General features: G+C 37.5%; 2 protein-coding genes across 2 annotated transcripts in view; both read right to left on the reverse strand.

The window, feature by feature from the left end:
- Positions 1 to 7410, reverse strand: part of LOC127523677 (chromodomain-helicase-DNA-binding protein 7-like) — a 51265-nt gene extending 43855 nt beyond the window's left edge. Inside the window, exon 1 of the mRNA XM_051914667.1 lies at positions 7139 to 7410. The gene's annotated coding sequence lies outside the window, so the exon portion shown is untranslated. The remainder of the gene's footprint in view (positions 1 to 7138) is intronic.
- An 817-nt stretch (positions 7411 to 8227) lies between these two features.
- LOC127496865 (ras-related protein Rab-2A) lies at positions 8228 to 21853 on the reverse strand. The gene is made up of 8 exons (XM_051864752.1): positions 21627 to 21853; positions 17792 to 17863; positions 16994 to 17061; positions 13200 to 13282; positions 12951 to 13043; positions 12096 to 12207; positions 11138 to 11206; positions 8228 to 9719 (listed from the first exon to the last, which is right to left on the reverse strand). The coding sequence occupies exons 1-8, from the start codon at positions 21670 to 21672 to the stop codon at positions 9624 to 9626; spliced, it is 639 nt and encodes a 212-aa protein (XP_051720712.1). The 5' UTR covers positions 21673 to 21853; the 3' UTR covers positions 8228 to 9623.
- Between the last annotated feature and the right edge of the window lie 3918 nt (positions 21854 to 25771).

The following is a 25771-nucleotide window of genomic DNA, read 5'->3' on the forward strand; positions in this document are numbered from 1 at the left end:
AAATATTAAATGCTGGACTAATTGCCGGAAAATTGAATTTGAATAAATTATGTTTTTTTTTAAATTGTTTTGAATATATAAATGACTCCTTAATAAATACTTTTCATTACTGGATGAATCAGGGTTTAATGAATCTTTTTGAATGAATGATTCAATGACAAAGTCACTTGTTGCCAACTAGTGGCGTAACAAGGTAATTTATACAACAGTTATTTCAAGTGCCACATTAGTTTTGATTTGCTCTATTTTGATTGCTATCTGATGTGCAGGTGTTTAAATCCTAACTGTAAACTTTTATCTTAGTACTTCTGTGATAATTTGAATATTTTTGTCAAAGGTTTAATAGACAGGCGAATCGTTGTCATTAATAAGATCGCATGGGTGTTTGAATCGAGATCGCGATCTTTTTACGATTAATCGTGCAGCTCTAGTGTGCACAGAAAGCCGCCTGAGGAACAGTGTCTCTTTTGAGGCTTAATGCACTTAATGACACTGGTTAATATTAGGCACGTTGTACAGTTTAGCAACAGTAGAATGCATCTTACAACACTCACATCTAAACGGCAGTGTTATCTCAGAACGTAAACTGTGACGCAGAGAAGCGCAAGAGTGCATCTAGCGGTCGCATTAGAAACCCAGCTCACAAGATGATATTATTATACCAGCTCCCACTGCGATGTACAGAGCTCAAGTGTAGACTCATTTTGGCTTCCACTAAGGAGATCGACAAGAGTCATGTTGTTTGCAAAATAAGCCATGATGCTAAAATCCAATACTCACAAACACATTGAATCTGAGAGCTCACTTAATATTTCGATGCCATCCGCGCCGCAGAGAGTGGCGTTTTGATAGAATATGTAAATATGTCCTGCACGCTTTCCTCTCAATAACAAAATAAATACACAAAAATGAGAATGGTGGGAAAACAGCAGCAAGAAAGCATCTGATCACAATTCGAATGTTTGCACAAGCTCTGCAAATCAGCCCTCCAGCAAAGGAACGTTTATTTATATAGCACTTTATACAACAGATGTAGATGCTTTAAATCAAGCAAAAAAAAAAAAAAAAAAAGTTATATACAATCTATATACAAACTGCTGAGAGTGGTGTTTAGTTATGTAAATGTGTTGGGTGCTTTCCTCTCAATTAAAAAAAAAAAAAAAATTACAACAGTGAAAAAACAGAAGTTAAAAAAGCATCTGATCATAGCGACGTGGATATGCTTGCACAAGCTCTGTAATTCAGTGTTAAAGAATGAATTATGTACTTTAAAACTGCAAAATTTAAAAACTGGATCTAAGAATATTTACAGTCTGTATATATAACCGTTTATATATATACACACTGTTTACCTAAAAAAATCCTGTAAGCACCACTTCTTTACTCAGATTGCAAAATAAAAAATAAAAAAAAAATCTGCTGATGTTCTGTTACAGGGACTGATAAATGCAAATGCAGATCCCACAGTTCTGATTAATTTTTTTTTTTTTTTTTTTGCATAAGGTGGTATGTTCATTATGACAGTTTTTTTTCTAAAATTAGAACCTCTTCCTAAAAAAAAAAAAAAAAAAAAAAAAAAAATTTACAGCACCTTCCTTATAGTACTGCAATATATCATAACCCCTGTATCATGTTACACATTGTATCACCAGATTCTTGGTGATACAAGAGTCCTACTCCCCAATGCACAGGGCAATGGTGACACCAGAATAAAAATTCATGATTCTGAAGGGAAAAATACAGAATTATGTCAGACATGCTTGCACTCTATTACTTACTACATATATTTAAAATAATGTAGAGTAGTTTAATGTAGTACTGTCACTGTTCACTCTGTAAACTTTAATTTTTTCCCCCTCACGCAGTACACGACTTGCGCATTTTGTTGGATCTCTTACACTGACTCTTACGGTGTGCACTATGTCCTGTCTCTCCCTTTATTAATGCACTTACATGATCAGAATAAACCATCTAAAATGCTTTGAATCATCATACCACTAAAATGAAAAACACACTAGGTTGATTTAAATTGTTTGTGCTTTCACTTTAAGGAGTGCTGCTCAAGCGTATGTGCATCAGGTGATCAATGCAATCAATCAGTTCTAATCGCAAAGAATGTCAAAATGACTATTCACAAACTTTAACGGCTTAATTCATCCAAAAATTTAAATTCGGTCTTCATGTACTCACTCTTACGTCATTCTCGCACGTCACATGTACATTGGAACGTTTGTGTTTACTACAGTATGTGCGTTGTTCAGTAAATCTGTTCATCATATAAAGCAAACGTGTCTCTTCAAAAGACTTGGATTAAACAGGTCAATTGATTATTTTTATGATGCCTTTATGACCTTTTTTTTTGGGCTCTTTTAAGCTAAGGGAATGGACTTTAAAAGGAGGGACAGAAATCCAGAAATCTCTCCTGTTTCCTAAAAAAAATTCTTCATTTGTGTTTGGAAGACAAACAAAAATCTTATAAGTTTGAAACAACATGAGGTTGAGTACATTATGAGAGAAATTTCATTTTTGGGTTAACTATACCTTGTACAGTAAGCTGAGTCTTGAACAAATCTAACTCATATCGCAATTAATTATTCACATCACTGATAAAGTCGCATTTTTATATCGCAATAATATATTGTTACACCCCTAGTTTTCACAAAAATAAAGCAGCACAACTGTTTCCAACGCTGATAAAAGAATTTTTTGCACACCAAACCAACATATTAGAACGATTTCTGAAGGATAATGTGACACTGGAGTAAAATTCAGCTTTCACAGGAATACATTTCTAAATAGAAAACTTTTGTAATAATCCACAATATTACTGTTTTTACAATATTTTTAGTCAAATAAAAGCAGCCTTGGTGAGCATAAGAGACTTCAAAAATACTTTAAAAATTTTACTGAACCCAAACTTCTGAATAGTAGTGTATGGTGGTGTAATGATACACTCATGTTCACGATTCAATACAAATCACGATACTGATGATACTATCATGATATTTCAGGCCAAAATACAGCAGTTTTTTTTTAATTACTTTATTATTATTAAAATATATTTTTCTTATTATAAAAGGACCCACACATATTCCCCCATTACATTATTATACATTCAACATTATATATAGTAGTTTAATGTAGTGTCATTGAAACTCCATAAACTTATTTTTTCTTATGCAGTTTTCTCACCCATCTAAAACACTTTGAATTATCATTCTACTAAAACTAAATGCGATAATGATTTAAATGATGTTTGCGCTTTCACTTTGAGGAGTGCTGTTCCATCGCATATGCGCTTGAGATGATAAATGCAATCAATCACAGTTCTAATCACAAGAAAGCATGTCAAAATGACTATTCCCAAACTGTAAATGGTTAGTTCAACCAAAAATTAAAATCATGCAAATACTCACTCTCATGTTGTTTTCACATCACTCAAGCTGAGTCTTGGATAAAACTAACTCTATATCGCAAATCACATCGTTTACATCTACGATACATATCGTCACATTTTTATATTGTGGTATCTCGATATAATGACGTACCGTTACACCCCTAGTAGTGCATATTTAAACGAACTTGAGATTAAGGACACACACTGAAATATCCTAATGCAAAAGCTCACTACATGAAGAATTGGAAAATCTTGATCTCATCACAAGTAGTAATATCAATTTTAGCGTACCACTGACTTTGACATTCCCTCAGGGCTGATGATTTTAAGGTTGTATATCCTGAGGCTCTGATGACTGCCTGTAGCCACATGGGACATAGAAATGACCTGAAGGGAATTAAAACATTAAATCCACTACTAAAAAGCCTACGGATTCAAAGCATGTGTTGCTTTAAGAAATTATGACAGAAATAAGCAAGTTTTAAGTTGTTGTATGAGTGGAAAAAGGCTGCTTTGTTTGACAAAAAAAAAATTGGGGAAATGGCACGTAAAAACAGTGTGAATTGCATGCACGACAATATTAACAGCGGATGTGATTATGAAAGCTTTGACATATTTTGAAAGGCATGATTAAACACGCACTAACAGAGGGGCACAGATCATGGTACAGACATTACTTTCGCACCACTTTGTTTGCTGTCCATATAAAAGTGGAGTTTACAGAAACTTTATGAAAAAACTAAGGTCTTCACAGAGGAAAAACAGTAAGAGTATCCTATGCAGCAGGCCCCTAAAATTGGAAAACTTTAAATATCTAAATCTTTATCAATTAAAACGCAGCAGCTCTCATTTGAATATTAGAAGACTCATCCATTCTAAGCTATTCATCTGAAACTGTTCCTCCATCTTCTGTGTGGCAGGGAAGAGGGGGATGGTCAGCGAGAAGGGGAAAAAAGCCTGCTTGTTTTGCAGCACAACAGGCCACTGCAGCCCTCCTGCTAACCCACGGCAAGAGAGGAGGGGTTAGAGGGAAAGGGCCTGCACACTGCGATGCTGTTTCTGGCGTAGATTGAAAGCATGTTGTCAGATATCTGAAATACCAGCTTTGAAAGCACCGTCCAATACCAGTGTTTGTGTGCACATGTGTCAATGCAGGGGGTGCCTGACCCACATCTACTGCAGTCCTCCAAATTTGTCACAGCCAGCCCCCAGCTAGTCTAGTACCAGGATGGTTTGCATGAATTTAAAATTGTTAAATAAATAACATATCTATGCTAACTGCTTTGCAAGATATAACTATGGCATCAATTTTCGTGTTCACTGTATTGTTTCAAGGCACACAGGAGACTTTTCCCCCCCTTAATTTCATCCAGGCACATACTAAAGATATGGATCCACGGACATTTCAAAAGGTTTAAAGCTGTAGTGTGTAGGCCAAGGTAATGATTTCATTATCAAAACAACACTAATACTGATTCAAATGCATTAACACACACAGCTGACCAGATCTTGTATGTATATCTTATACAATGCACTTAAAAGTACATTTAACAAGGATGAAACAGACATCATGTGCCGTACTTGCATTTAATCATAAAACTAGGTTAGGAACATTTTATATCTCATTAACTAAAGCATACAAACTAATCAAAACGACTTATATTTTGCTGAGATAACAAAACAGGGTGTAAATATCCCATTATGGTTCGTTTAAAGTGTCAAAATTGGTTATGAGAACAAACAAGTTACTATCGAAAATTTCGTTAGTTCAATAAAAAGTTGAGCAAACTAAATCAATAAGTATTTCTCTGAACATGAACTGCAACTCTGAAGCTTATGTAACTCTTACAAATAATGTTTTCTCTCGGATCAAATCAAACCCAGTATTTCGATATGGGCGAAGTTATGCAATGTAAGCGACTTTACACTAGACACTAATGTGTACTGGAACAACAACAAGTTGGATTCAAACTTTCTCTGAGGACAAAAGAGGAACCGGCACTTGACTTTTCGATTTGATGCAACTAGTGAACAAGCCCCGGCAACCACAAGAAAAGGCAAGCGAGATGAAAAGCCTAAAGCGACTACAAAGCAGTCTCACATATGCTCCGCCATACCGGCTTCATATCTGCTCATTGAGTGGACCGACACACATTAAAAGCTGCCATCTTAGGTTAAAGACTTCAGAGGCAGCGAGACAACGACGATACCATCTTTCAACGATTCTTTGTTAGATTTTCGAGTTTAAAAGAGTGTTTTTAAACAACTTTTAAACACTAAATATGTTAACGACAATTGTTTTAGTTCATTTTAACGACAAAATACAGATACGCGTTAAAATTGCTTAAAAACACTGAAGGATAAATTAGAAATGCGCTTTTCCCCCATTCGTGGCTCTACAACGCTGTAAATGAAGCAGGTGCTTTTCAAGTTTTCTGTGCGGCTTTAATACGGAGATTGGATAATAAAACCTGTTCGGCTTTATATATATAGTACGAAATAAACAAAATCGTAAACTTTTGAAAACACGGAAACTTCCCCAAAGATAAACCAGGTGCATTTTTTCAGTTCCCCTCAAATAAAGTGTCGTCCGACCCCTCCTCCCTTTAAAACCCTTCTACCTGTTGAGGGGAAAGGGGGACAAAAGAAATGTGAGATGAGTTGTGTCCAGTTAGCAAGTTAGCTTGTTGTGAGACAATGAAGTCGACGCTGTCCGTCTCTTACAGCAGATCGGCCACTTCCAACTAGCTAATTACCTCAACGCACGTCTGCCTCTCCAACGCACCTCTCACAGCCGACCAAACGATAAAAATAAAAATAAAAATTCCCAACCCAGAACACAAGCAACACCTATGAATTGTGATTCGTAAAACACATTAAAGTTTTGACTACTATAAACGAATAGATAAAGACAACGATAAATTGACCATCTGGCCTCAAGCAACCTTCCCCGGTATCTATATTGTCCTTCGGACGAGCGCACTTTCCGGCTCGCTTTGCCGTTTCCACATACTGTTTCGAGCATCATCGAATGTTATATAAGCGAAAAGCACAAGTATAAAACTTTAGGGTTATTCTCACGTGCAGTTTTGTGTGCGTGAAAACTATTTTTCAGTGTAATTGTTGATACGAGGGGTCGGGGATCTCCCTCATTCAGCTCGGCCAATGACTCACCTCTACGCTCAAACCACCTCGTGTCTCAACAATTAGCTTGCTAACGAAAGCTTACTTTATGTGATTTTGAAAAAAATAGTTTTATCAATTCGTGAGAAATGTAAAGAATATGAGTGATTTTCTAGACAACGAACATAATAAATTGTTTGTATAAAATTTAACAAACATATTTCTCGCTTCCACCCCTATAGGGATCCGTGCGGCTCTATACAATGCAGTGCGCGTGAGCTAAACGAGCTAATGTTAGCATGTGCTCGAGCTAGTTTGGGATTCTTCGATAAGTTAAAATGTGGAGAAACGAAAAACTAACGTGCGGTTTCTGTGTTCCCTGTGAAACGTTGAATTAAAACAACTTTTCGCTGTTTTAAAACACAATTTACACCGCGGGTACCACCAGGGTACAAAACAAGTTAAATGTACACTCAAAAACAGTTTTCTCACAATGAAAGTACGGGTATATTTGTACAAGAATGTTAAAAACGCTAAGAACTACCTAATAAGTTTGTGTGCGACTGATAAAGTTGGTTGATTCATATTGTATCATTAGAAAGAAAGGCTATTCCTTACCCTACTCAACGCGGGTCAGTTTAGGGTTTTCACCAATTAACTCCTCTTCATCTATCCCGAAAATCCGTTTAAATACGTGAATAACTGTCGAAATTCAAATTCTGTCGGTAAAGTCGGCGTCTCAGAGTCCTGTCCTCGCCGACTCTGCTTCTCTCCTTTGTGTTAATTTCACTCAATTCGAGTTTAATCCGATCGATCCAGGCAGTCGCGTTCTCGCGTCCTCTCCTCTAGACACTCGCGCTCACCTTCCACAGGCAGGGGGCGCGTGCATGACTTACTGGATAAACATGCGTGCGCGTGAGTGACCTCGCCGGGCTGTGACGCAAGTGCTTTTTTTCTTTTACTTTCCAGGTCTTTATAAACATTACGTATTGTTTCGATATTGCAGTTTTTCGCTCAAAATCAGTCTTTAATATTTCACATTTTGGGTTTTGAAACTTTTTAGCGCTCGTCATGTTTTATCTAGCAGTCTTTTTAGTGAACATTACGCATATCTCATATCATATTTTAAGTTTTAAAGATTCTTTGTGTGCTGACTGAAAAGCTTATGTAAAGATCTCAATGTACAGCAGTTCTATATGTTAACACAATATCTGCATGAAGCATTAATGTTGTTTTTTACTGGAATGTTGTGAATCATTTTGTCTTTCGCAGTCTAAAGAAGAATTAATAAGCACGATAACTAAACATGCTGTGCTTTCTTTCTTGAATCTGAGAAATTTTCCATTCACAACCTTACAATTATTGGCATAATTATACGCAACCAAGCTATACATATATAAGCGGAATTTACCTGACTCGTAAAACAACCAATCCCTGTTGGCGTCGGTACCCCGGATGTTCAGGTCTGCCTCTATACGTCAGTTCTATATGCCTGCATAAACATTCGGGTTGGTGCATTCCTCACATACGTTGTGGTTCATGTATTATCTAATTATTTCACTTTAACTCATTTTCTAAAAAGATAAACATTTATGGCAAGAAAATAGCTAAATATACTTATTCTTTTTTATCATAAACATACGCTTTATTCGTATGCAAACAAACACAAAGCCAGTCCCGTTGTATAAAAACTACACACAAACAAACTGAGTTTAGAAGGTTTTATTATATTTTTCGTGATAGCATTTCATTTTGAGAACACAGCAAATAAAGTTGAGGGTCACAAAGTTACTCCAGGTTTGGCTTTATCACACCCCTTTCACAACAGACAAGATGTTCACCGTATATCTATTAACAACATAGTGCCAAGAGAAAGCAAGTCTTTACACAATCACTCAGACACCTAAATTAATGTGGATCTGCACTGACTTTACACAGCGGACTGCATTGGAGAAAATTAATTTTGAAGAAAGGAAAAACAATAGATATATTTATATGCATACAAATGCATGCATATGTGACGACTTGTATGGATATATAAGTACAGGCATGTATGCGTGAGTGTCTGTCTAATGGATAAGTGAGTCTAGCGTTATCATATGCAATATACGATTGCACGTAATGACTGAAATGATCCTGTGTAACATGAATATGTTATTGTTTCGACGTCCCAAAATCTTTTAAGGCAAACAGCAGATCTAGTTCTGGAGGTGATCCATATCTGGAGCCATGATTTTAGAACACAGGTAAACACAAATTTGGCATTAAAATAGGTATATAGAGCCAGAGTTTCTATACAGAGAGGAGGATCGGGTGCACGTATACGAGGGGTCAAGGCAGATGGCAGGACCAAACTAAAATAAATGAAGTAAAAGATTACCTTAAAATGGTGTCAAAGCGGTTTTGGAAATATCGCAATACTGTTGCAGTTTCAAGCTCTATTCATACAGTATAGAATTTAAGCAAATTCAGTACAGAATTCTAGCTCGGTCAACGTACACCAAAGCAAGAAATGATAACTATATATACAGAATGTGAATGATAAATACAGATTTAAAACAGTCCTGCTTTTTTTCTTCTTTTAACTTCTTCACTTTGATAACAGCTGTTCCTTTTTTTTTTTTTAGACCAGCTCTACGTTCCTTTTATTTTGACTTCAGGGTTCACCACAGTTTTCATTGAATTCACCCACATAAACTGATTAAAATACTATAGATGACTTTGTAGTGTTTAATACAGTTCAGCTTGAAGTCAAATGGGCAAAAACAAAACAAAAAACAAACAAAAAAACAATTTGCTGAGAAACAAACATGAATATATTTACCATAATAACTCCAAAGCTCCTGCCTTTTTCCTTACTAGTAACCATATAATGTCTTCTGTAGCCCAAACAGGCTTCAGGAGTTGTCAGGAGGTTTGAAGAGGACCTGGACTTTATAAATATTTTTTTTTTGTTTTGTTTTGGACAGCCATCTAATATATGATTTGAATCCGGGGTCTGGGCTGTGGGAGGTTAAGAAAATGTTAGTGAGCCCGACCAGTCCAGTAGAAACGTAAGGGGCGGAGGGGGACGTGGAGGAGACTGGAGGGTAAAGGGTAGTGCTCAGCAACAGCCCCCTCCGGCTTGCTGTCCTCCCTGACTGCCGCCCATCGTGGAGTTGGTGGCAGCATGCTGGGGTCCAATTTTAATGCCGTTAGCCTGCACACACACAAATAAAAACATTTAAACACTCATTTCCATTTCAGATGACAAGAGACCACACAATTTGAACCTCTGCTTCCAAAAGTGAAAAGAATCCATGTGAAATGATGGTGATTTTGTACCGTCACATAACGCTGTATTAAGTAGAAAATACCAGCCCCTGCAGGCCTGAATTTGTGGGCCGCTTTTGTCAGCACTGAGGCGGGAGAACCTCTGGAGTGTTATTCCAGCGGTAACACAGAGACGTAGGGAAACCTGCCAGAGCTTTAAAAACACACACACACACCCAAGCTGGTGGCACTTTCATTCATCACACAAAGGCATCCACCACGCCAACTTTTCCCTTAAGCGGGCTTGTGTTCAAAACAGACATGCCGTAGCGAAGCTGTGCTTTTGTAATGCTCTCAGGAAACTCCTCATTGCGCCAAATCTGATTTATAGTGATCTGGGGTGAGCTCACATGTGAGCCTTGAGGTTCCTGGCCAGAATCTCTATCAGCTGATGCGGTTTGGACGCTGTGCCTTTACTTTTTTTCCTTTTCTTTTTTTTAAAGAAAACTCTTCCTACTACTTCAATAAAAAAAGCTGCAGTGGGCTCACCTCCATCCAACCGGTTGTAAACTTACAAGATGTGAGGAATTTGTGTGTTGGCTACCAGCCAGTAGAGAGAAACAGAAGGGCCGGAGGGCTTTTGTGGAACTTTCCCTGGAGAAGATCTGTGTTCGTCGTCACCTTGCTCCTTCTTCTAACTTTAGCTGTATATGCGTTTGTCATCGTACAAGTATACACCACCATTACATTCCTAAACATTTTATGGGCTGTTACAATGCCTGTATCACGTGCAAACCAGTACAATAATATCTGCTATGCTCCATTGGCTTTTACATCTGAATTTGCATAGATTTGAGGACAACAATGTGGCTACTGTGGGAAAACATCACAGTACAAAGTGCATCAACCATCCAATGTGAGACTCTAGTATATGACTTTACCCTTTTATTAAACCCATTTACTGATGGAAAACAATGACAAAGTGTCTGTCATATTAGCAGGAGCTTCCACTAAAATTAAAAGGTGAAGTACACCATTTAAATTTCACTAAACTGAATTAAATTAGGAAAGAAAAAAATAAAAGCACTATAGTTTGGATCGCCCCAAAGTGGTCACAGAGCCACAATGTTTACTTTTAGGGGGATTCATTTTATGGATCTCTTACTTAACACTGTCTCTGTATATTAAGTAGGAAAAAGTAGCAAGTATTTTAGACAAATTACACATTTCACCTCCCTGGAAAAGGACTGTAAATTTAGTTTAAATTTCAGTGTAATGCTACAGGAAGTCCTCTTGACCCAATTACTTTTTTTAAGTTATAAAAGCAAACAAACAATGAATGCGCTTCCTTGTCATATGGGTTACCTCATTGTTTATATCAAAGACTCCCTCCTGGATCTTTTCATAAATCTCCTTGGCCGTATTGATAAATGCCTGAAACAAAAAGAAACCATATTTTATCCATGTGATTAAAATACCATCCTTTAACTGGTTTAGATGATAAATTAATCCAGAACTCAATACACAATTAAATGCAACCAATGCAAAACATAGCCAATACTACATACTGGAATCAATATAATTCAGAAATAAATTAGTCAGATAAAACAGATAGGATTAACTTGAAATGTTCAAACCGTCAAGGTCTTTACAGTTGAAGGCTGGTGCCCCCATCTGGCTGAAAGTAATGGTGTCTATTATTACTGGAGTTGAGCACACATTGGTCACCCAAAGAAAATAAATACGGCCGTGTGCACGGCTCACCTTTAAAGTGTTAAAACCTGCCACTGGCACTTTGTAGCCTAATTAACAGAGCTGCTTTGCTTTTTGGTGCAACTGCCTCTCAGCTCTCCAGAGCAATCAGTCCTCTGTGGCTCAATTACCACCGAGAGAGAAATAGATGGCTGAGCGAGTGCCACAGATGTGTGCGCTTGTATCCGCGGATGGATGTGTGTGGGGCAGGGAATCTATGAATATGCATGAACCTTAAATAGGAGATTGAAACGTCATAAAGGGGTGGGGGAAGGGTCAGAAGAATTCACACGACACTAATGAGACAAATTAATCATTGAGGCGACTTCGGGTGGGAGGATGGGGGAGGGACTTCCACAATTTAACATCCCCACTCTTTTAAAGCCAGCTCTAAGCCCTGCTTTAGCTTCTTGGCTTCCATCGCAGAGATCCGAATGTTTTTCTCCCCAGTCTGTGTGTCCCTAGGGTGTTATCTATATGCATGTATGTGCACATGTTTTCACACAAAAACCCAGGCATAAATCACGACACAGGCACTGAAGACCTCTGAGCCACACAAGAGCTGTTTTACCTCTTCTACGTTTGATGCAGTCTTTGCAGAAGTCTCCATGAAGATCAGTCCATGTTCTCTGGCAAAGGCCTCTCCTTCCTCTTTCTTCACCTCTCTCCGTGACTCCAAATCACTGGCACGAGGAAACAAAATCAGATTATTCTAGACTGAAATAAACTACAGTTCAAAAGTATGGGGTCAGTAAGATTTTAATGTTTTTTTTTTTTTAAAGAAATCTCTTATGCTCACCGAGGCTGCATTAATTTGATCAAAAATACAGTATAAACAGTAATACTGTAAAATATTACTACAATTTGAAATAACCGTTTTCTATTTAAATATTTTTATTTATGTACATTTTAATTATTTGATATTATATATTTAATATTTTAAAATGTTAATTATTCCTGTGATGACAAAGCTGAATTTTCAGCATCATTCCTCCAGTCGTCAGTGTCACATGATCATTCAGGAATCATTCTAATATGTTGATTTGGTGCTCAATAAAGATTTCTTCTTATTATCAATCTTGAAAATGGTTGTGCGGCTTAATATTTTTGTGGAAACTGATATATTTTGTTTCAGGATTATTTGATTAATTTAAGGTTCAAAAGAACTAAATCAAATGTCATGTCAATAGATAATATACTGAAAATGGAAAACTTTAAGTGATTAAATGTGGTGTAAACCACTTTACACCAGAGTTTAGATCCAAATGGTCATTTTAGAAATTTGATGTACTCTTATTTCTCTCATCTCATTTGCTGTAATTAAACTGTATATATCAAAGATATTTATGTCAATATGTACTAGATAAATAATAAAAATAGACTATTTCTACCAATAACAACAACAATAAAAATGATGTACACTGACCTTTTATTTCCAATGAGCATGATGACCATGTTAGAGTTGGAATGTTGACGAGCATCTTCTAACCAAGTTGTCAAGTGATTAAAAGTGTCCCTTCTGCAAATGTAACAAACATCCACACATAAAAAAATAAATTAAATGAGTGAATTAAATAAGAATAATTTTGTAGTGAAGTACTGAAACTGGACTAGACAAGATAGTAAAGCAGAGGAGCAGAAGAGAAATATGACAGTCGTATGAGTTTGGTCTCACCTTGTGATGTCATAAACTAGCAGAGCCCCAGCTGCACCTCTGTAGTAAGACCTGGTGATTGAACGGAAGGACTCCTGTCCGGCCTGAAACACACAGACACAGGGATCACACCATCAGTAAAAGCCCGTTTATAAGGAACAGTAAGGTGCCAACAATGTCCACTGGGTATATTGTGTCTACACTCTGTGCGTAAACCATCTTCACCACAATCCCTCCAGGCTGGTGTTGCTCTGGGAACTCCAGCTCTAAAAGACCACAGTGACTTCACATGCACAGACCCTCCGTCGACTCTCCACACCACAACACTTCTCTAGAGTCTCACTGACGCCTGTCGAATCTACCGGCCCCCAGCGTACGGCCACCGTTCAACGGAGTGTCATGGTATAAGGTGGCCTCTGGTCAACCCAGCCCCTTTGACAGCAGGCAAATAAGCCAGGAGCACGTATTTGAATTCAATAATCCATTCCCTGGGGCAGCTGTTAACATTAGAGTTAATGGAGCCCATTGTGAATAAATGATGAATGACACTGTTATGCCTGCCATCTGCTGGAGTGAAAGGTTACAGGAAGGCCAGACATGCAGATTTCTCCTGTTACTTCATCCAACACTCCCCCCATCTTCTCTAGTTTTATCACAGAGCTTGTTGAAATAACCTTGAAATGAATTATTTATGGTGCATTTAAAGACACAGCACAATCTAGGTGACATCATCGCATCGAACCCACACCAAACAACCACCGCATGATTACCCCTAATTATCCCGACATTAGATTTTTCATAAGATAGCTTAACCCATGCAAACTGGCTATAAACAGGAAAACATATTTTTAACATTTAATGTGACTTCATTTACGTTGCAAAGAGACGCCTTTACACATAAAAAACAAACAAACAAACAAACTGGTGTTGGTGTCTCTTAGTTACCGTCTAAGAATATACAAGTGTACAAATGAAAAGAAAAAAAAAACAAAAAAAAACAAGACATCTGATATGTACAACAAATACTGACGCTATGAACAACATCATGGCCATTGGTATGATGTCTCCCTCTGCTGGCCAAAATGTTTGTGCGCAGCTAAGGCATTTTATTTTATTAACATTTCATGACTGCATTTCCAATACAAGAAAGATTAAACAAGTCTGCTCAATGATGATCTCAAAATATTGACTGCTTTATTGTAAACATTTATGCATGCTGACAAAGAACTGAAAGTCATTTGAGACAAGGTTTTAAAAGCTCTGTAAATAAAACAAACATACAACCAATTACAAGGAATGCTTATAAAAATAAAGTTATATTCTGGGTGGCATATTTTGAAATACACAGAATGAAGTCTACACAATTCACCGAAATATTTTGAATAGGTCTTTCACTATGAAGAACTGCAGTGATAACCAGAAAAAAAGGAAAAGAAAGAAAATATACACACACGTTCAAAGGTTTGGGGTCAAAAAAAATAAATAAATAAAAATAATCGATTCAGCTAATTATCGGAATTATTATTATTAATTTTTTTTACAATTTTTAAATCATTTTTTAAATTCCAGAACTGATATTAATTCATATTAAATTGGTTTATTTTAGTCCTTGCTTATAGACGAGGCAGAATCTCTTTTATTGTCGAGCCTGCCCTCTGCTGAAATAAAAGGACAGCCCGACTGTCGCTTGGGACAGTTGACGCAATTGTCACTTGCCTGATTGGGCCAGTGCTGCATCATGAAAGTTTATCATTTGCACGTGTTTTTAAGCATTACCAGTTTAAATGTTAATTGCAAGAAGACGCAAAAGATAACTCAATTCAATAGCATGAGAAGTTTTGTGTGTGCATACATCTGAAGCGTGCAGCCTGAAAGCCGCTTCTCAGACAGCGTGGGAATGCTGAATTGAGCTCTTTCACATCTTCTTGTGCTTGAACAGACATAGTCACACAAAATTACGTCAAAAAATGCCAGTCTCTGCGAGTATCTTTTAGTAAACAAAGTCTGCTATATCTGAAGTGAACATAAACAGTTGAGAAATAAAACAATGTGTAAGTGTATTGGTCCATGCAGCTCTTAAAGTGACAGCAGCCTAATAAACCTGCTGCTGTCTTAGTTTTAATGTTAATCAAACAACTGAGGACAAAGAGAAAAAAAAACGAAACAAAAAAACAACACACTGCTCTTGACTAAACCTTCGTAACTTTAATAAGGATTAATCTATATATCTAATATATACAGTTAAGACTATTTAGTGCTATTTTACATTTGATTACTAATTTTCTCTACCTGAAAATTACTCTTAGACTTACTTGAAAAACATGAAAGGCAGTGTTTATTTTATTTGTTTGTTCCATTGTATTTGTGCTATTGTTTGTAATTTGCTTATTTGTTTATTTTATTACTGACAGTTTACTTGCCTTTAACAATATTTGAAATTTAGAGGGCAATATGAGTTGTATTGGTGAGTATTACATGATGTCATCTCTTACTAGTGGACATATCTATGGATATATGACCTGCACCATCATGCATAAGTGTATCAGTTAACTTTTTCCCATGGTCTAGAGAAAAAAAGCAAACAAAAAGAATCGCAATACTTGTAGAATCACAATTTTTTTAAAATAATTCATACTATATCGGCACCCAAGTATCGTGATAGTAACGAATCGGGAGATAGGTGTATCATCCCAGCCCAAACAATTATTATAATTCAAAATGCTGTTCTTCTGAACTTTCTATTCAAAGAAAAAATAATATAAAATAATAATGTTTCTTGAGCAGCAAATCGGCATATTAGACCGATTTCTGAAGGATCATGTGACACTGAAGACTGGAGTAATGATGCTGAAAAATGAGCTTTACCATCACAGGGATAAATTACATTTTAAAATATGATAAAACAGAAAACAGTTATAGTTTAAAATTTCACAATATTACTGCTTTTACTGTATTTTTTGATCGAATAAATGCAGCCTTGGTGTACATAAGAGACCTTAAAATAAACATTACAGCCAGTGTAATTTTGTTTACATACTAGCGTTAATCTCCCACAGATCTCAATGAAATCGGAATCTTATGAAATCAAACATGTTTCAATTCAACAGGTGCTGCAAACTGCAAACAAACAAACAAAAGGCCAGGAGAGTGGCATACAGCAAGGAAACACAAGTTAGAAATCTTTTCTCCCTGTCAATCATTTTGAACAAGACATTAGGTTTGTTGACATGTCAGGGCTTAAGAAAAAGAGGATGAATCAATGGATGTCTTGTTGGTTCATGTCATAACTACAACATTTGGCTGCAAACATCTTCTTCTATTGACAGCAATTAAAAAATATCTATGGATTCTGGAAAAAAAATTATAAGGGCTTCTAAAACGGTGAAATTAACCTCTATTTCTCTCTGTTTGCTGCCTTTGACATCAAAGCACATTATAGTCACTATTAAACTGCTTGGGACTTATTTTGGTGCCAATAAGCATCATCAAGACAATTTTCCTGTGTCTCTAGAATCATTAGTCACATGATATTTATGTTTAACTGGCCCAAAACAACCTGACAGCAGAACTGAGCTCCCATGAGCAGCCTCAGGCATATTGCTGCATTGGCATTATTGTATGCCCAAATCTGCCTACTCAGGAAACACATGTTCCCTCAACACTGTCTCAACTGTGTCAGTTTCGTTTCACAAGCATGGTAACACTCATAATATTTACTAAGGGCATTAATTTGACCTAAACGATCACACTGAGAAACAAACTTGTGATATCTGCATAAATAAGATGCATGAAAAATCAGATGACTGTAATCTTACCGTATCCCAGATTTGAAGTTTTATCTGTTTGCCATCTATAGTGATCATTCGTGCTCCAAATTCAACACCTGTCAACACAAATGAAGGCAGAGCTTGATTCATGACTCATGCAACAGCATAGGGCAGTGAACACATCACCTCAAATTTGCATTAACACTACGGATCAACTCTTTCATTTTAAAGTATTAGTGATATAAAACTTTTTTGGTTTTGTGGAATGGGCTCATATGGAGTGGATGGAGGCTACAACACTATAAACAATATATGTACATGATTAATCATTAAATGATCACACACATGGGATCTTATTGCTAAATGAAAGTGATTCGGCCATGTCTATTAAACCTTTGACAAATACGATCACAGCGAAAGATTAAAATCTGTCGCTGAACCAGAGAGAGCAGTTGTCATGTATAGATATGAAACAGCTTCACAAACAGTCTTTTCAACCACACAGTATCATTATTATGAGTCACTGAATCATTCAAATTGATTTAAAAAAAAAATAATAATTCAAATTACTTCAATATATTTTTAAAAAGTCTGCAGCAATTAACATTTTAGAACCTCTAGTAAATTACATGTTATTTTGTTTAGTTGTCTATTCAGAATCGTGATTCTCAATTTGTGCAGCTCCATCAAACAAAAAACAAATTTCACTATTATGTGCTATTAGAAGGTTCCTTACAAAAAAACACCAAGGAGACTGGCACCAGTCTGCTTCCTGTGCTAAAATGAGACCCATTACTGCTGTTTTAATTAATGAGAGAATATGTGGTTGGGTTAAAAGAGCCTTACCGATAGTGAGATCGTGCACTGGCTGAAAGCGCTTATCTGTAAACTGTAATAATAGGCACGACTTCCCCACACCTGCAAAGCAAACACAGAGGGTCACGCGTGAATGGCCACAATTAGCCTCAGGCCTATACATCTGCTGTATCCCATTACATCAAAATCATTTGTTCAGGATTTAATTGAAATTTTTTTAAAAAAGTGATGGGGTCATTTCTGTAGTGAGGCTAAAACTGGCTTCCCCTTTTCACCTCATTTTCCAACAATGTGCATAAACATAAATGGTTTAATTAAAGCCATTGTAAGACCATCTCATTATTCTACTGATAAAATGAATGAGGGAAAAAAAAAAAAAACTCATGCACTAAGATCAATATCAGACAAATAAAAAAGACAAATAATTTAAATGAGTTACATTAGAGCAGATGAGTTTGAGACCACGGCATGTAAAACCAATTACCTGATGGATTGATAGCAAAAACAAAGACATTTCTCATATCCTATTTTCTTTTTAATATTCACTGTGTATTGTGAACGTAAAAAATAGAAAAAAAAAAAAAAGGTTTTCTCTACACTTTAAACTACATACCTGTTTATTCATTAACAAAATGTCACCTGCTAATTTATATGAACTTGATTCTATAAGATATTAACTACATTATTTGAGTAAAAAATCATCAGTTCAAGACATTTTATATTACCGGCATAACTAAATAAACTCATCCACCAAAATGTGATTAGAGGATCTGCCATGATACACAAACAGGTTAAATGCTTATGACATTAGGAGGAGGCGTTACCATGAGCAACAGCCGTTGCTAAGCAAGTGAGCCGCATTCAAAGAGCGCTCACAAGAGAGATGTTTGGAGACAACCTAACAATGATGAAATTACAATGTGTAATGTGCAGACTCACCTACAGCAAACACTACACTGACCCTACAGAACAATTTAGTAACTAACTTAAAAAAAAAAAAAAACAGCCTTCACAAAATACTTGTGATGTTTTGTCTCTTGTACATAATGGTGACGACAACAAATAATGTGGCAACAGCTAGATGCTACTACTTCAATCTAACCCTTTAGTATTATCTATGCCAGTAAAGTCATGGTAAGCATCTGAAATCAAACTCACAGGGAAGGGTTAATCATAATGTTCTCTGCTGTTCTGGACTTGCCTAGAAGTTCTAGTGCTCAAGGGAAGCATAAAGTAGCACTACTTGTATAGTTGCGCCTCTTTAAACTAATCTCTTATGCTTATTTTATTTTCATTTGTGGGTAACTTAAGATAAAAGTGTCTGCTAAATGAATAGATGCAAATATAGTTTGTCCAGAAATCAACCAAACCTTGTGACAGTTTTAACACTGCAAACCTACACCTCAAGCATGAACACAAACCAGACTAAATGCAATCTCACAACGCCTAGCAATGACTAGCTAGATCGAGTTTCAGATGAGCATCAACTAACTGGGGTTGAGCAACAAGCAGAGGCATGAGCCTGTTTACACACATTAACAAATCACTTTTACAACCAAACGAAGACTGAAAAACACAATTTTACTATTGTTTAGAGTCTTATGAAATGCATTAGGCATTGTAGAGTTTATATGATGGTTGCTTTTGCCTTGAGCACAGCCCAAGCCTGATACAAAAGGTAGAAAACCACTGTAGACAACTGTGCAAGTGGAAGTGTCGAGTTGGGCAAGATGCTGTAATGCTTTGGCTCCACAACAAACTGATCATCAGATGTTATGGTACAACCTATTCTAGAATTAGGCCTAGATAATTAAAGGTATCGTTCACCCAAAAATGAAAATCCTTTCATCATTTACTCACCCTCATTTCAAACCTGAATGACTTTCTTCTGTGGAACAGAAAGATATTTTGAGAAATGTCTCAGGGTTTTTAGTCTCATACAATGGAAGTTAATGTTCACCAAAACTGTTTGGTTATTCTTTTGCGTCCTGCAGAGGAAACTCGGTCATACAAGTGTGGATCAACATGAGAACGAGTGAATGACAGAATTGTTCATTTTTGGTTGAACTATCATTTAAACTCATGCATGTTATCTGTCACACTGAGCACAGAGAGAGAGAGAGAGAGAGAGAGAGAGAGAGAGAGAGAGAGAGAGAAATATGAAAAAAGTAAATCAAGCTCAGGGATGATATAATCATAATATGTTCTCAAACACTTAACGTGGGCAAAAAACTATTTTGCATATATGAATGCATAATAATAATAAAAAAAACTTTAGCTGCTGTTCTGCACTTGCAAAAGGGATAACGTCTACATGAGGCAGAAAAGACACTTCATAGTCAACGAAGAAAACTTACCTATTCTGTCAATGAAAAGCTTGTTGAAGGTTACATTTGCAACACAAAAGGCACCAGTTTCAGGATGCATTTATTATGTCTTATGATTATTTTAACGCTGTGTACGTCAGTGCAACAAAATCCTCAATACAACATTGGTTGCACAGTTGAATTGACCGTACCCATGTAAAAACACTGAGTTTTATCATTATAAGCTAATTTGTGTAGGAAAGATAAATCACAGCATTATTTAGAGGACAAAAAAGGTCCTAGTCCCACTTTATATTAGGTGTCTTTAACTACTATGTACTTGTCAAAAAAAAAAAAAAAAGGAAAGTTAGGTACAACCTACTTATTGCACTCATGTTGTATTAACAAAACACTTTTGCTGCTATTGAAATGGGAGACAGGTAAGTTTAGGGACAGGTTTATAGTGTAATTATATATCTACATCTATAAACGTAATTATAGACATAACTAGAAACTAAAAAGTAACTACATGCAGGTATTTATAAATACAAGTAAAACGTGAAAACATATGTACACAGTAAGTGCATGGGATCGAATTATTAATTTTAATGTTAATACATAGTAGTTAATAACACTTAATAATATAAATAGGTCCAGAACATTCACTGGAATTACGTGGATGCAAAATCATATAGAGAGTGCTGGGTTGAATTAAACATCAGCACCCTCCTCAGCATTAATGTATTCATTTTATCGGTTAAATATTAATTTTTTGAGGAAAAAAAAGAAAACTTCTGTTCGTAACTAACGTAAATGACAGATAAACACGTTTAAAGATAGAAACACATTATCTGCTGTTGCCGTATCTCTTGGGGAAAGGCCTACAGTGACAGAAATCTAGTGAGAACCCTAGCAGGCCACAAATTTACGGGGTTACCAGCCTTGAGATACACATTGTATGACCCTGACCGATAAATGTGGGACTTGAGTAATAAAACAAGGGAATTTCTTTTATAGTCATTGCTCATTAAATGTTTTATCCTCTGATAAAACGCGACTGAGCCAACGCCATTTTCATAAAGAGTAAATAGCTGCTAGCGATGTTGGCTAACTAGCCAGGTTGTGGCCTTTAAATGGACTAGAAAAAGATGTAAATAAAGCAAGCGAACATTGAGTCAGGCGTACTGACACGTACACAGCATGTTGCTTTTTCGCTCTACATGTCATGCTAATAGAAATCAGGGATGCCGCTGTTGTTATTGAGGCAGACAGATGATATGAAGCAGCGTTTAGCTTGCCTGCTAGCTTCCCCCACCCAACAGAAAACAAAAGACCGTGGCAGCCTTATAACCTCACACCGCTGCCGTGACATGAAGCACACGATTAGAAATTAACTTTATGTATGTGATAAGAGTTAGCCAAAGAGCTAATGAGGTAGATGGAGAGAAAGGCAAAGAAAAAAACACAGGCTGTCAGTCCTCCCACCCCTCGCGCCTCTGCTTGAACCACGTCATTGACTCCAACACTGCGGAAATAACAGACTCGCTGTCGCTGCTTACCCGTGTCTCCGATTATGATGTATTTGAAGAGATACGCGTACGCCATGGCCAACCGGTCCTTTATCAACCTGCTCTGGCCTTACTAAAATGGCTCCTTGAAGCTAAAACCGCAGGGAAAGTGTGTGTGATATATGCCTCCGCTAAGCCAGCCCTTTTCTCCTCTCGACGGGAAGGAACAATAAACACCTCGAGCTCCAGCCGGTCTACGTCACACGTCCCGCCTTCGCCACGCACACAGAACAGAAGAGGTTGTGGACTTCACCGGAAGTTCACTCACCTAAACCACTATGTGTCAGGTCAATGTTCATCGAGAGGGCAGATATATCAGTAGACGTAGGCTAAGGGTTTTATTGTTCGCAAGACACTTTACAGAAGAATAATTATCATTCTAAAGATTCACACCTTGCATTGATCTCTCAAAAAGTGGTCGTGAGTGAACTCCTGAATGTTAAAACAGCAAAGCTGACGAATCTCCCGTTTAAAACCAATAATCAACCACACTTGAGCACTCTCAGAAAATAAATGAGCAAAAATTGCTTGTCTTTGGGGCAGTACAATTAAAGGGGTAACTATTATTTACCCCTAAAAGGTAGTACACAGGTTGGCATAGAAGGAAAAATGAAAAACATGCATATATTTTCTAAATGCATATAGATCTTATTGTGAACAGTTAATCTGTGCACGTTTCATTTTTATATTTTTTATTTTTACCTTGTAATGTTTAATCAAAATGTCAGCGAAACAGTGAAAAAGTTAATTCAACAGTGAAAACGATAGACGTATGCAGGTGTTCTCCAATCAGTGGATGCTTCTCAGTTAGAAGGCTGTGTTCTAGTGAGTCTACGACCTTCCTAGCCCAGTCCTGAGGCTTGTAGGCTACAGTTCTTCTCAGCATTAGACGATAGAATGAGATGTCTAGTAAGTGCGCATGGCTACGTTAAAGGTTTCCGCCCCTGCAGTCATAGCACAAAATACTTTGTATTAAAAATCTTTAAAGGTTTTTACTACTCCCTAAGGTACTAATATGCACCTTTTAGGGGTAGATAATAGGTTTATCATTTAAAGGGTACTGTCCTAGTGAAAAAATACCACTAAGGCACAATTTTTGCACACTTTTTTCAAGAATATTCAGGAAAATTCAGGAAAAAGACACTAGGACGCAGGCTGGTGTAAATTTACACCTGTGTAACAACCGGTATATAGGGTTTAAGCACTAGGAGTGAAGAAGACGTCGCTGGAAGCCATCAGAGGCAGACAGCGCATAAGTTACGGCTACACAATCTATTAGGGGTGAGGGGCGCTGAGAGCCAGCAGGCAGCACATAGGAGAACCCACCCCCATAGAAGTAAAAAGACACTAGAAGCCAGGAAGTATAGCTCTAGTGTAAAATCACAAACCCAAATCTTGAATTCTTCCATTCCAGATAGGGGCGCCCCGAAACTAACTGATCACAGGCAGTTAGGAATTGAGTATTATTTTATGATTCTTTTTTTAATCCTTTTTTCATGTAAAGCACTTTGAATTACCATTGTGTGTGAAATGTGCTATATACAGGTGCTGGTCATATAATTAGAATATCATCAAAAAGTTGATTTATTTCACTAATTCCATTCAAAAAGTGAAACTTGTATATTATATTCATTCATTACACACAGACTGATATATTTGGAAAATCCCAAATTCAGTATCTCAGAAAATTAGAATATTGTGAAAAGGTTCAATATTGAAGACACCTGGTGCCACACTCTAATCAGCTAATTAACTCAAAACACTTGCAAAGGCCTTTAAATGGTCTCTCAGTCTAGTTCTGTAGGCTACACAATCATGGGGAAGACTGCTGACTTGACAGTTGTCCAAAAGACGACCATTGACACCTTGCACAAGGAGGGCAAGACACAAAAGGTCATTGCAAAAGAGGCTGGCTGTTCACAGAGCTCTGTGTCCAAGCACATTAATAGAGAGGCGAAGGGAAGGAAAAGATGTGGTAGAAAAAAGTGTACAAGCAATAGGGATAACCGCACCCTGGAGAGGATTGTGAAACAAAACCCATTCAAAAATGTGGGGGAGATTCACAAAGAGTGGACTGCAGCTGGAGTCAGTGCTTCAAGAACCACTACGCACAGACGTATGCAAGACATGGGTTTCAGCTGTTGCATTTCTTGTGTCAAGCCACTCTTGAACAACAGACAGCGTCAGAAGCGTCTCGCCTGGGCTAAAGACAAAAAGGACTGGACTGCTGCTGAGTGGTCCAAAGTTATGTTCTCTGATGAAAGTAAATTTTACATTTCCTTTGGAAATCAGGGTCCCAGAGTCTGGAGGAAGAGAGGAGAGGCACACAATCCACGTTGCTTGAGGTCCAGTGTTGAGTTTCCACAGTCAGTGATGGTTTGGGGTGCCATGTCATCTGCTGGTGTTGGTCCACTGTGTTTTCTGAGGTCCAAGGTCAACGCAGCCATATGCCAGGAAGTTTTAGAGCACTTCATGCTTCCTGCTGCTGACCAACTTTATGGAGATGCAGATTTCATTTTCCAACAGGACTTGGCACCTGCACACAGTGCCAAAGCTACCAGTACCTGGTTTAAGGACCATGGTATCCCTGTTCTTAATTGGCCAGCAAATTCGCCTGACCTTAACCCCATAGAAAATCTATGGGGTATTGTGAAGAGGAAGATGCGATATGCCAGACCCAACAATGCAGAAGAGCTGAAGGCCACTATCAGAGCAACCTGGGCTCTTATAACACCTGAGCAGTGCCACAGACTGATCGACTCCATGCCACGCCGCATTGCTGCAGTAATTCAGGCAAAAGGAGCCCCAACTAAGTATTGAGTGCTGTACATGCTCATACTTTTCATGTTCATACTTTTCAGTTGGCCAAGATTTCTAAAAATCCTTTCTTTGTATTGGTCTTAAGTAATATTCTAATTTTCTGAGATACTGAATTTGGGATTTTCCTTAGTTGTCAGTTATAATCATCAAAATTAAAAGAAATAAACATTTGAAATATATAGGTCTGTGTGTAATGAATAAATATAATATACAAGTTTCACTTTTTGAATGGAATTAGTGAAATAAATCAACTTTTTGATGATATTCTAATTATATGACCAGCACCTGTACATAAACTTGCCTTTCCAATGAATGTATACAGTATCTCACAGAAGTGAGTACACCCCTCACATTTTTGTAAATATTTTATTATATCTTTTCATGTGACAACACTGAAGAAATGACACTTTGCTACAATGTAAAGTAGTGATTGTACAGCTTGTATAACAGTGTAAATTTGCTGTCCCCTCAAAATAACTCAACACACAGCCATTAATGTCTAAACCTCTGGCCACAAAAGTGAGTACACCCCTAAGTAAAAATGTCCAAATTGGGCCCAAAGTGTCAATATTTTGTGTGGCCACCATTATTTTCCAGCACTGCCTTAACCCTCTTGGGCATGGAGTTCACCAGAGCTTCACAGGTTGCCACTGGAGTCCTCTTCCACTCCTCCATGACGACATCACGGAGCTGGTGGATGTTAGAGACCTTGCGCTCCTCCACCTTCCATTTGAGGATGCCCCACAGATGCTCAGTAGGGTTTAGGTACCCTCAGCTTCTTTAGCAAGGCAGTGGTCGTCTTGGAGGTGTGTTTGGGGTCGTTATCATGTTGGGAGGGGATCATGCTCTGCTTCAGTATGTCACAGTAAATGTTGGCATTCATGGTTCCCTCAATGAACTGTAGCTCCCCAGTGCCGGCAGCATTCATGCAGCCCTAGACCATGACACTCCCACCACCATGCTTGACTGTAGGCAAGACACACTTGTCTTTGTACTCCTCACCTGGTTGCCGCCACACACGCCTGACACCATCTGAACCAAATAAGTTTATCTTGGTCTCATCAGACCACAGGACATGGTTCCAGTAATCCATGTCCTTAGTCTGCTTGTCTTCAGCAAACTGTTTGCGGGCTTTCTTGTGCATCATCTTTAGAAGAGGCTTCCTTCTGGGACGACAGCCATGCTGACCAATTTGATGCAGTGGGCGGCGTATGGTCTGAGCACTGACAGGCTGAACCCCCACCCCTTCAACCTCTGCAGCAATGCTGGCAGCACTCATACGTCTATTTCCCAAACACAACCTCTGAATATGACGC

Source organism: Ctenopharyngodon idella, chromosome 2 (genome assembly GCF_019924925.1).
Source record: "Ctenopharyngodon idella isolate HZGC_01 chromosome 2, HZGC01, whole genome shotgun sequence".
Taxonomy (NCBI): domain Eukaryota; kingdom Metazoa; phylum Chordata; class Actinopteri; order Cypriniformes; family Xenocyprididae; genus Ctenopharyngodon; species Ctenopharyngodon idella.

Excerpts from the sequence above, each read along its gene's own strand:
- LOC127496865 (XM_051864752.1), bottom strand. The coding sequence starts at position 21,672 with ATGGCGTACGCGTATCTCTTCAAATACATCATAATCGGAGACACGG. Across the intron at positions 13,283-16,993 it reads AACTTCAAATCTGGGATACG|GCCGGACAGGAGTCCTTCCG; the intron begins GTAAGATTACAG and ends TGTGTGTTTCAG. Across the intron at positions 9,720-11,137 it reads TCTTTGATATAAACAATGAG|GCTAACGGCATTAAAATTGG; the intron begins GTAACCCATATG and ends GTGTGTGTGCAG.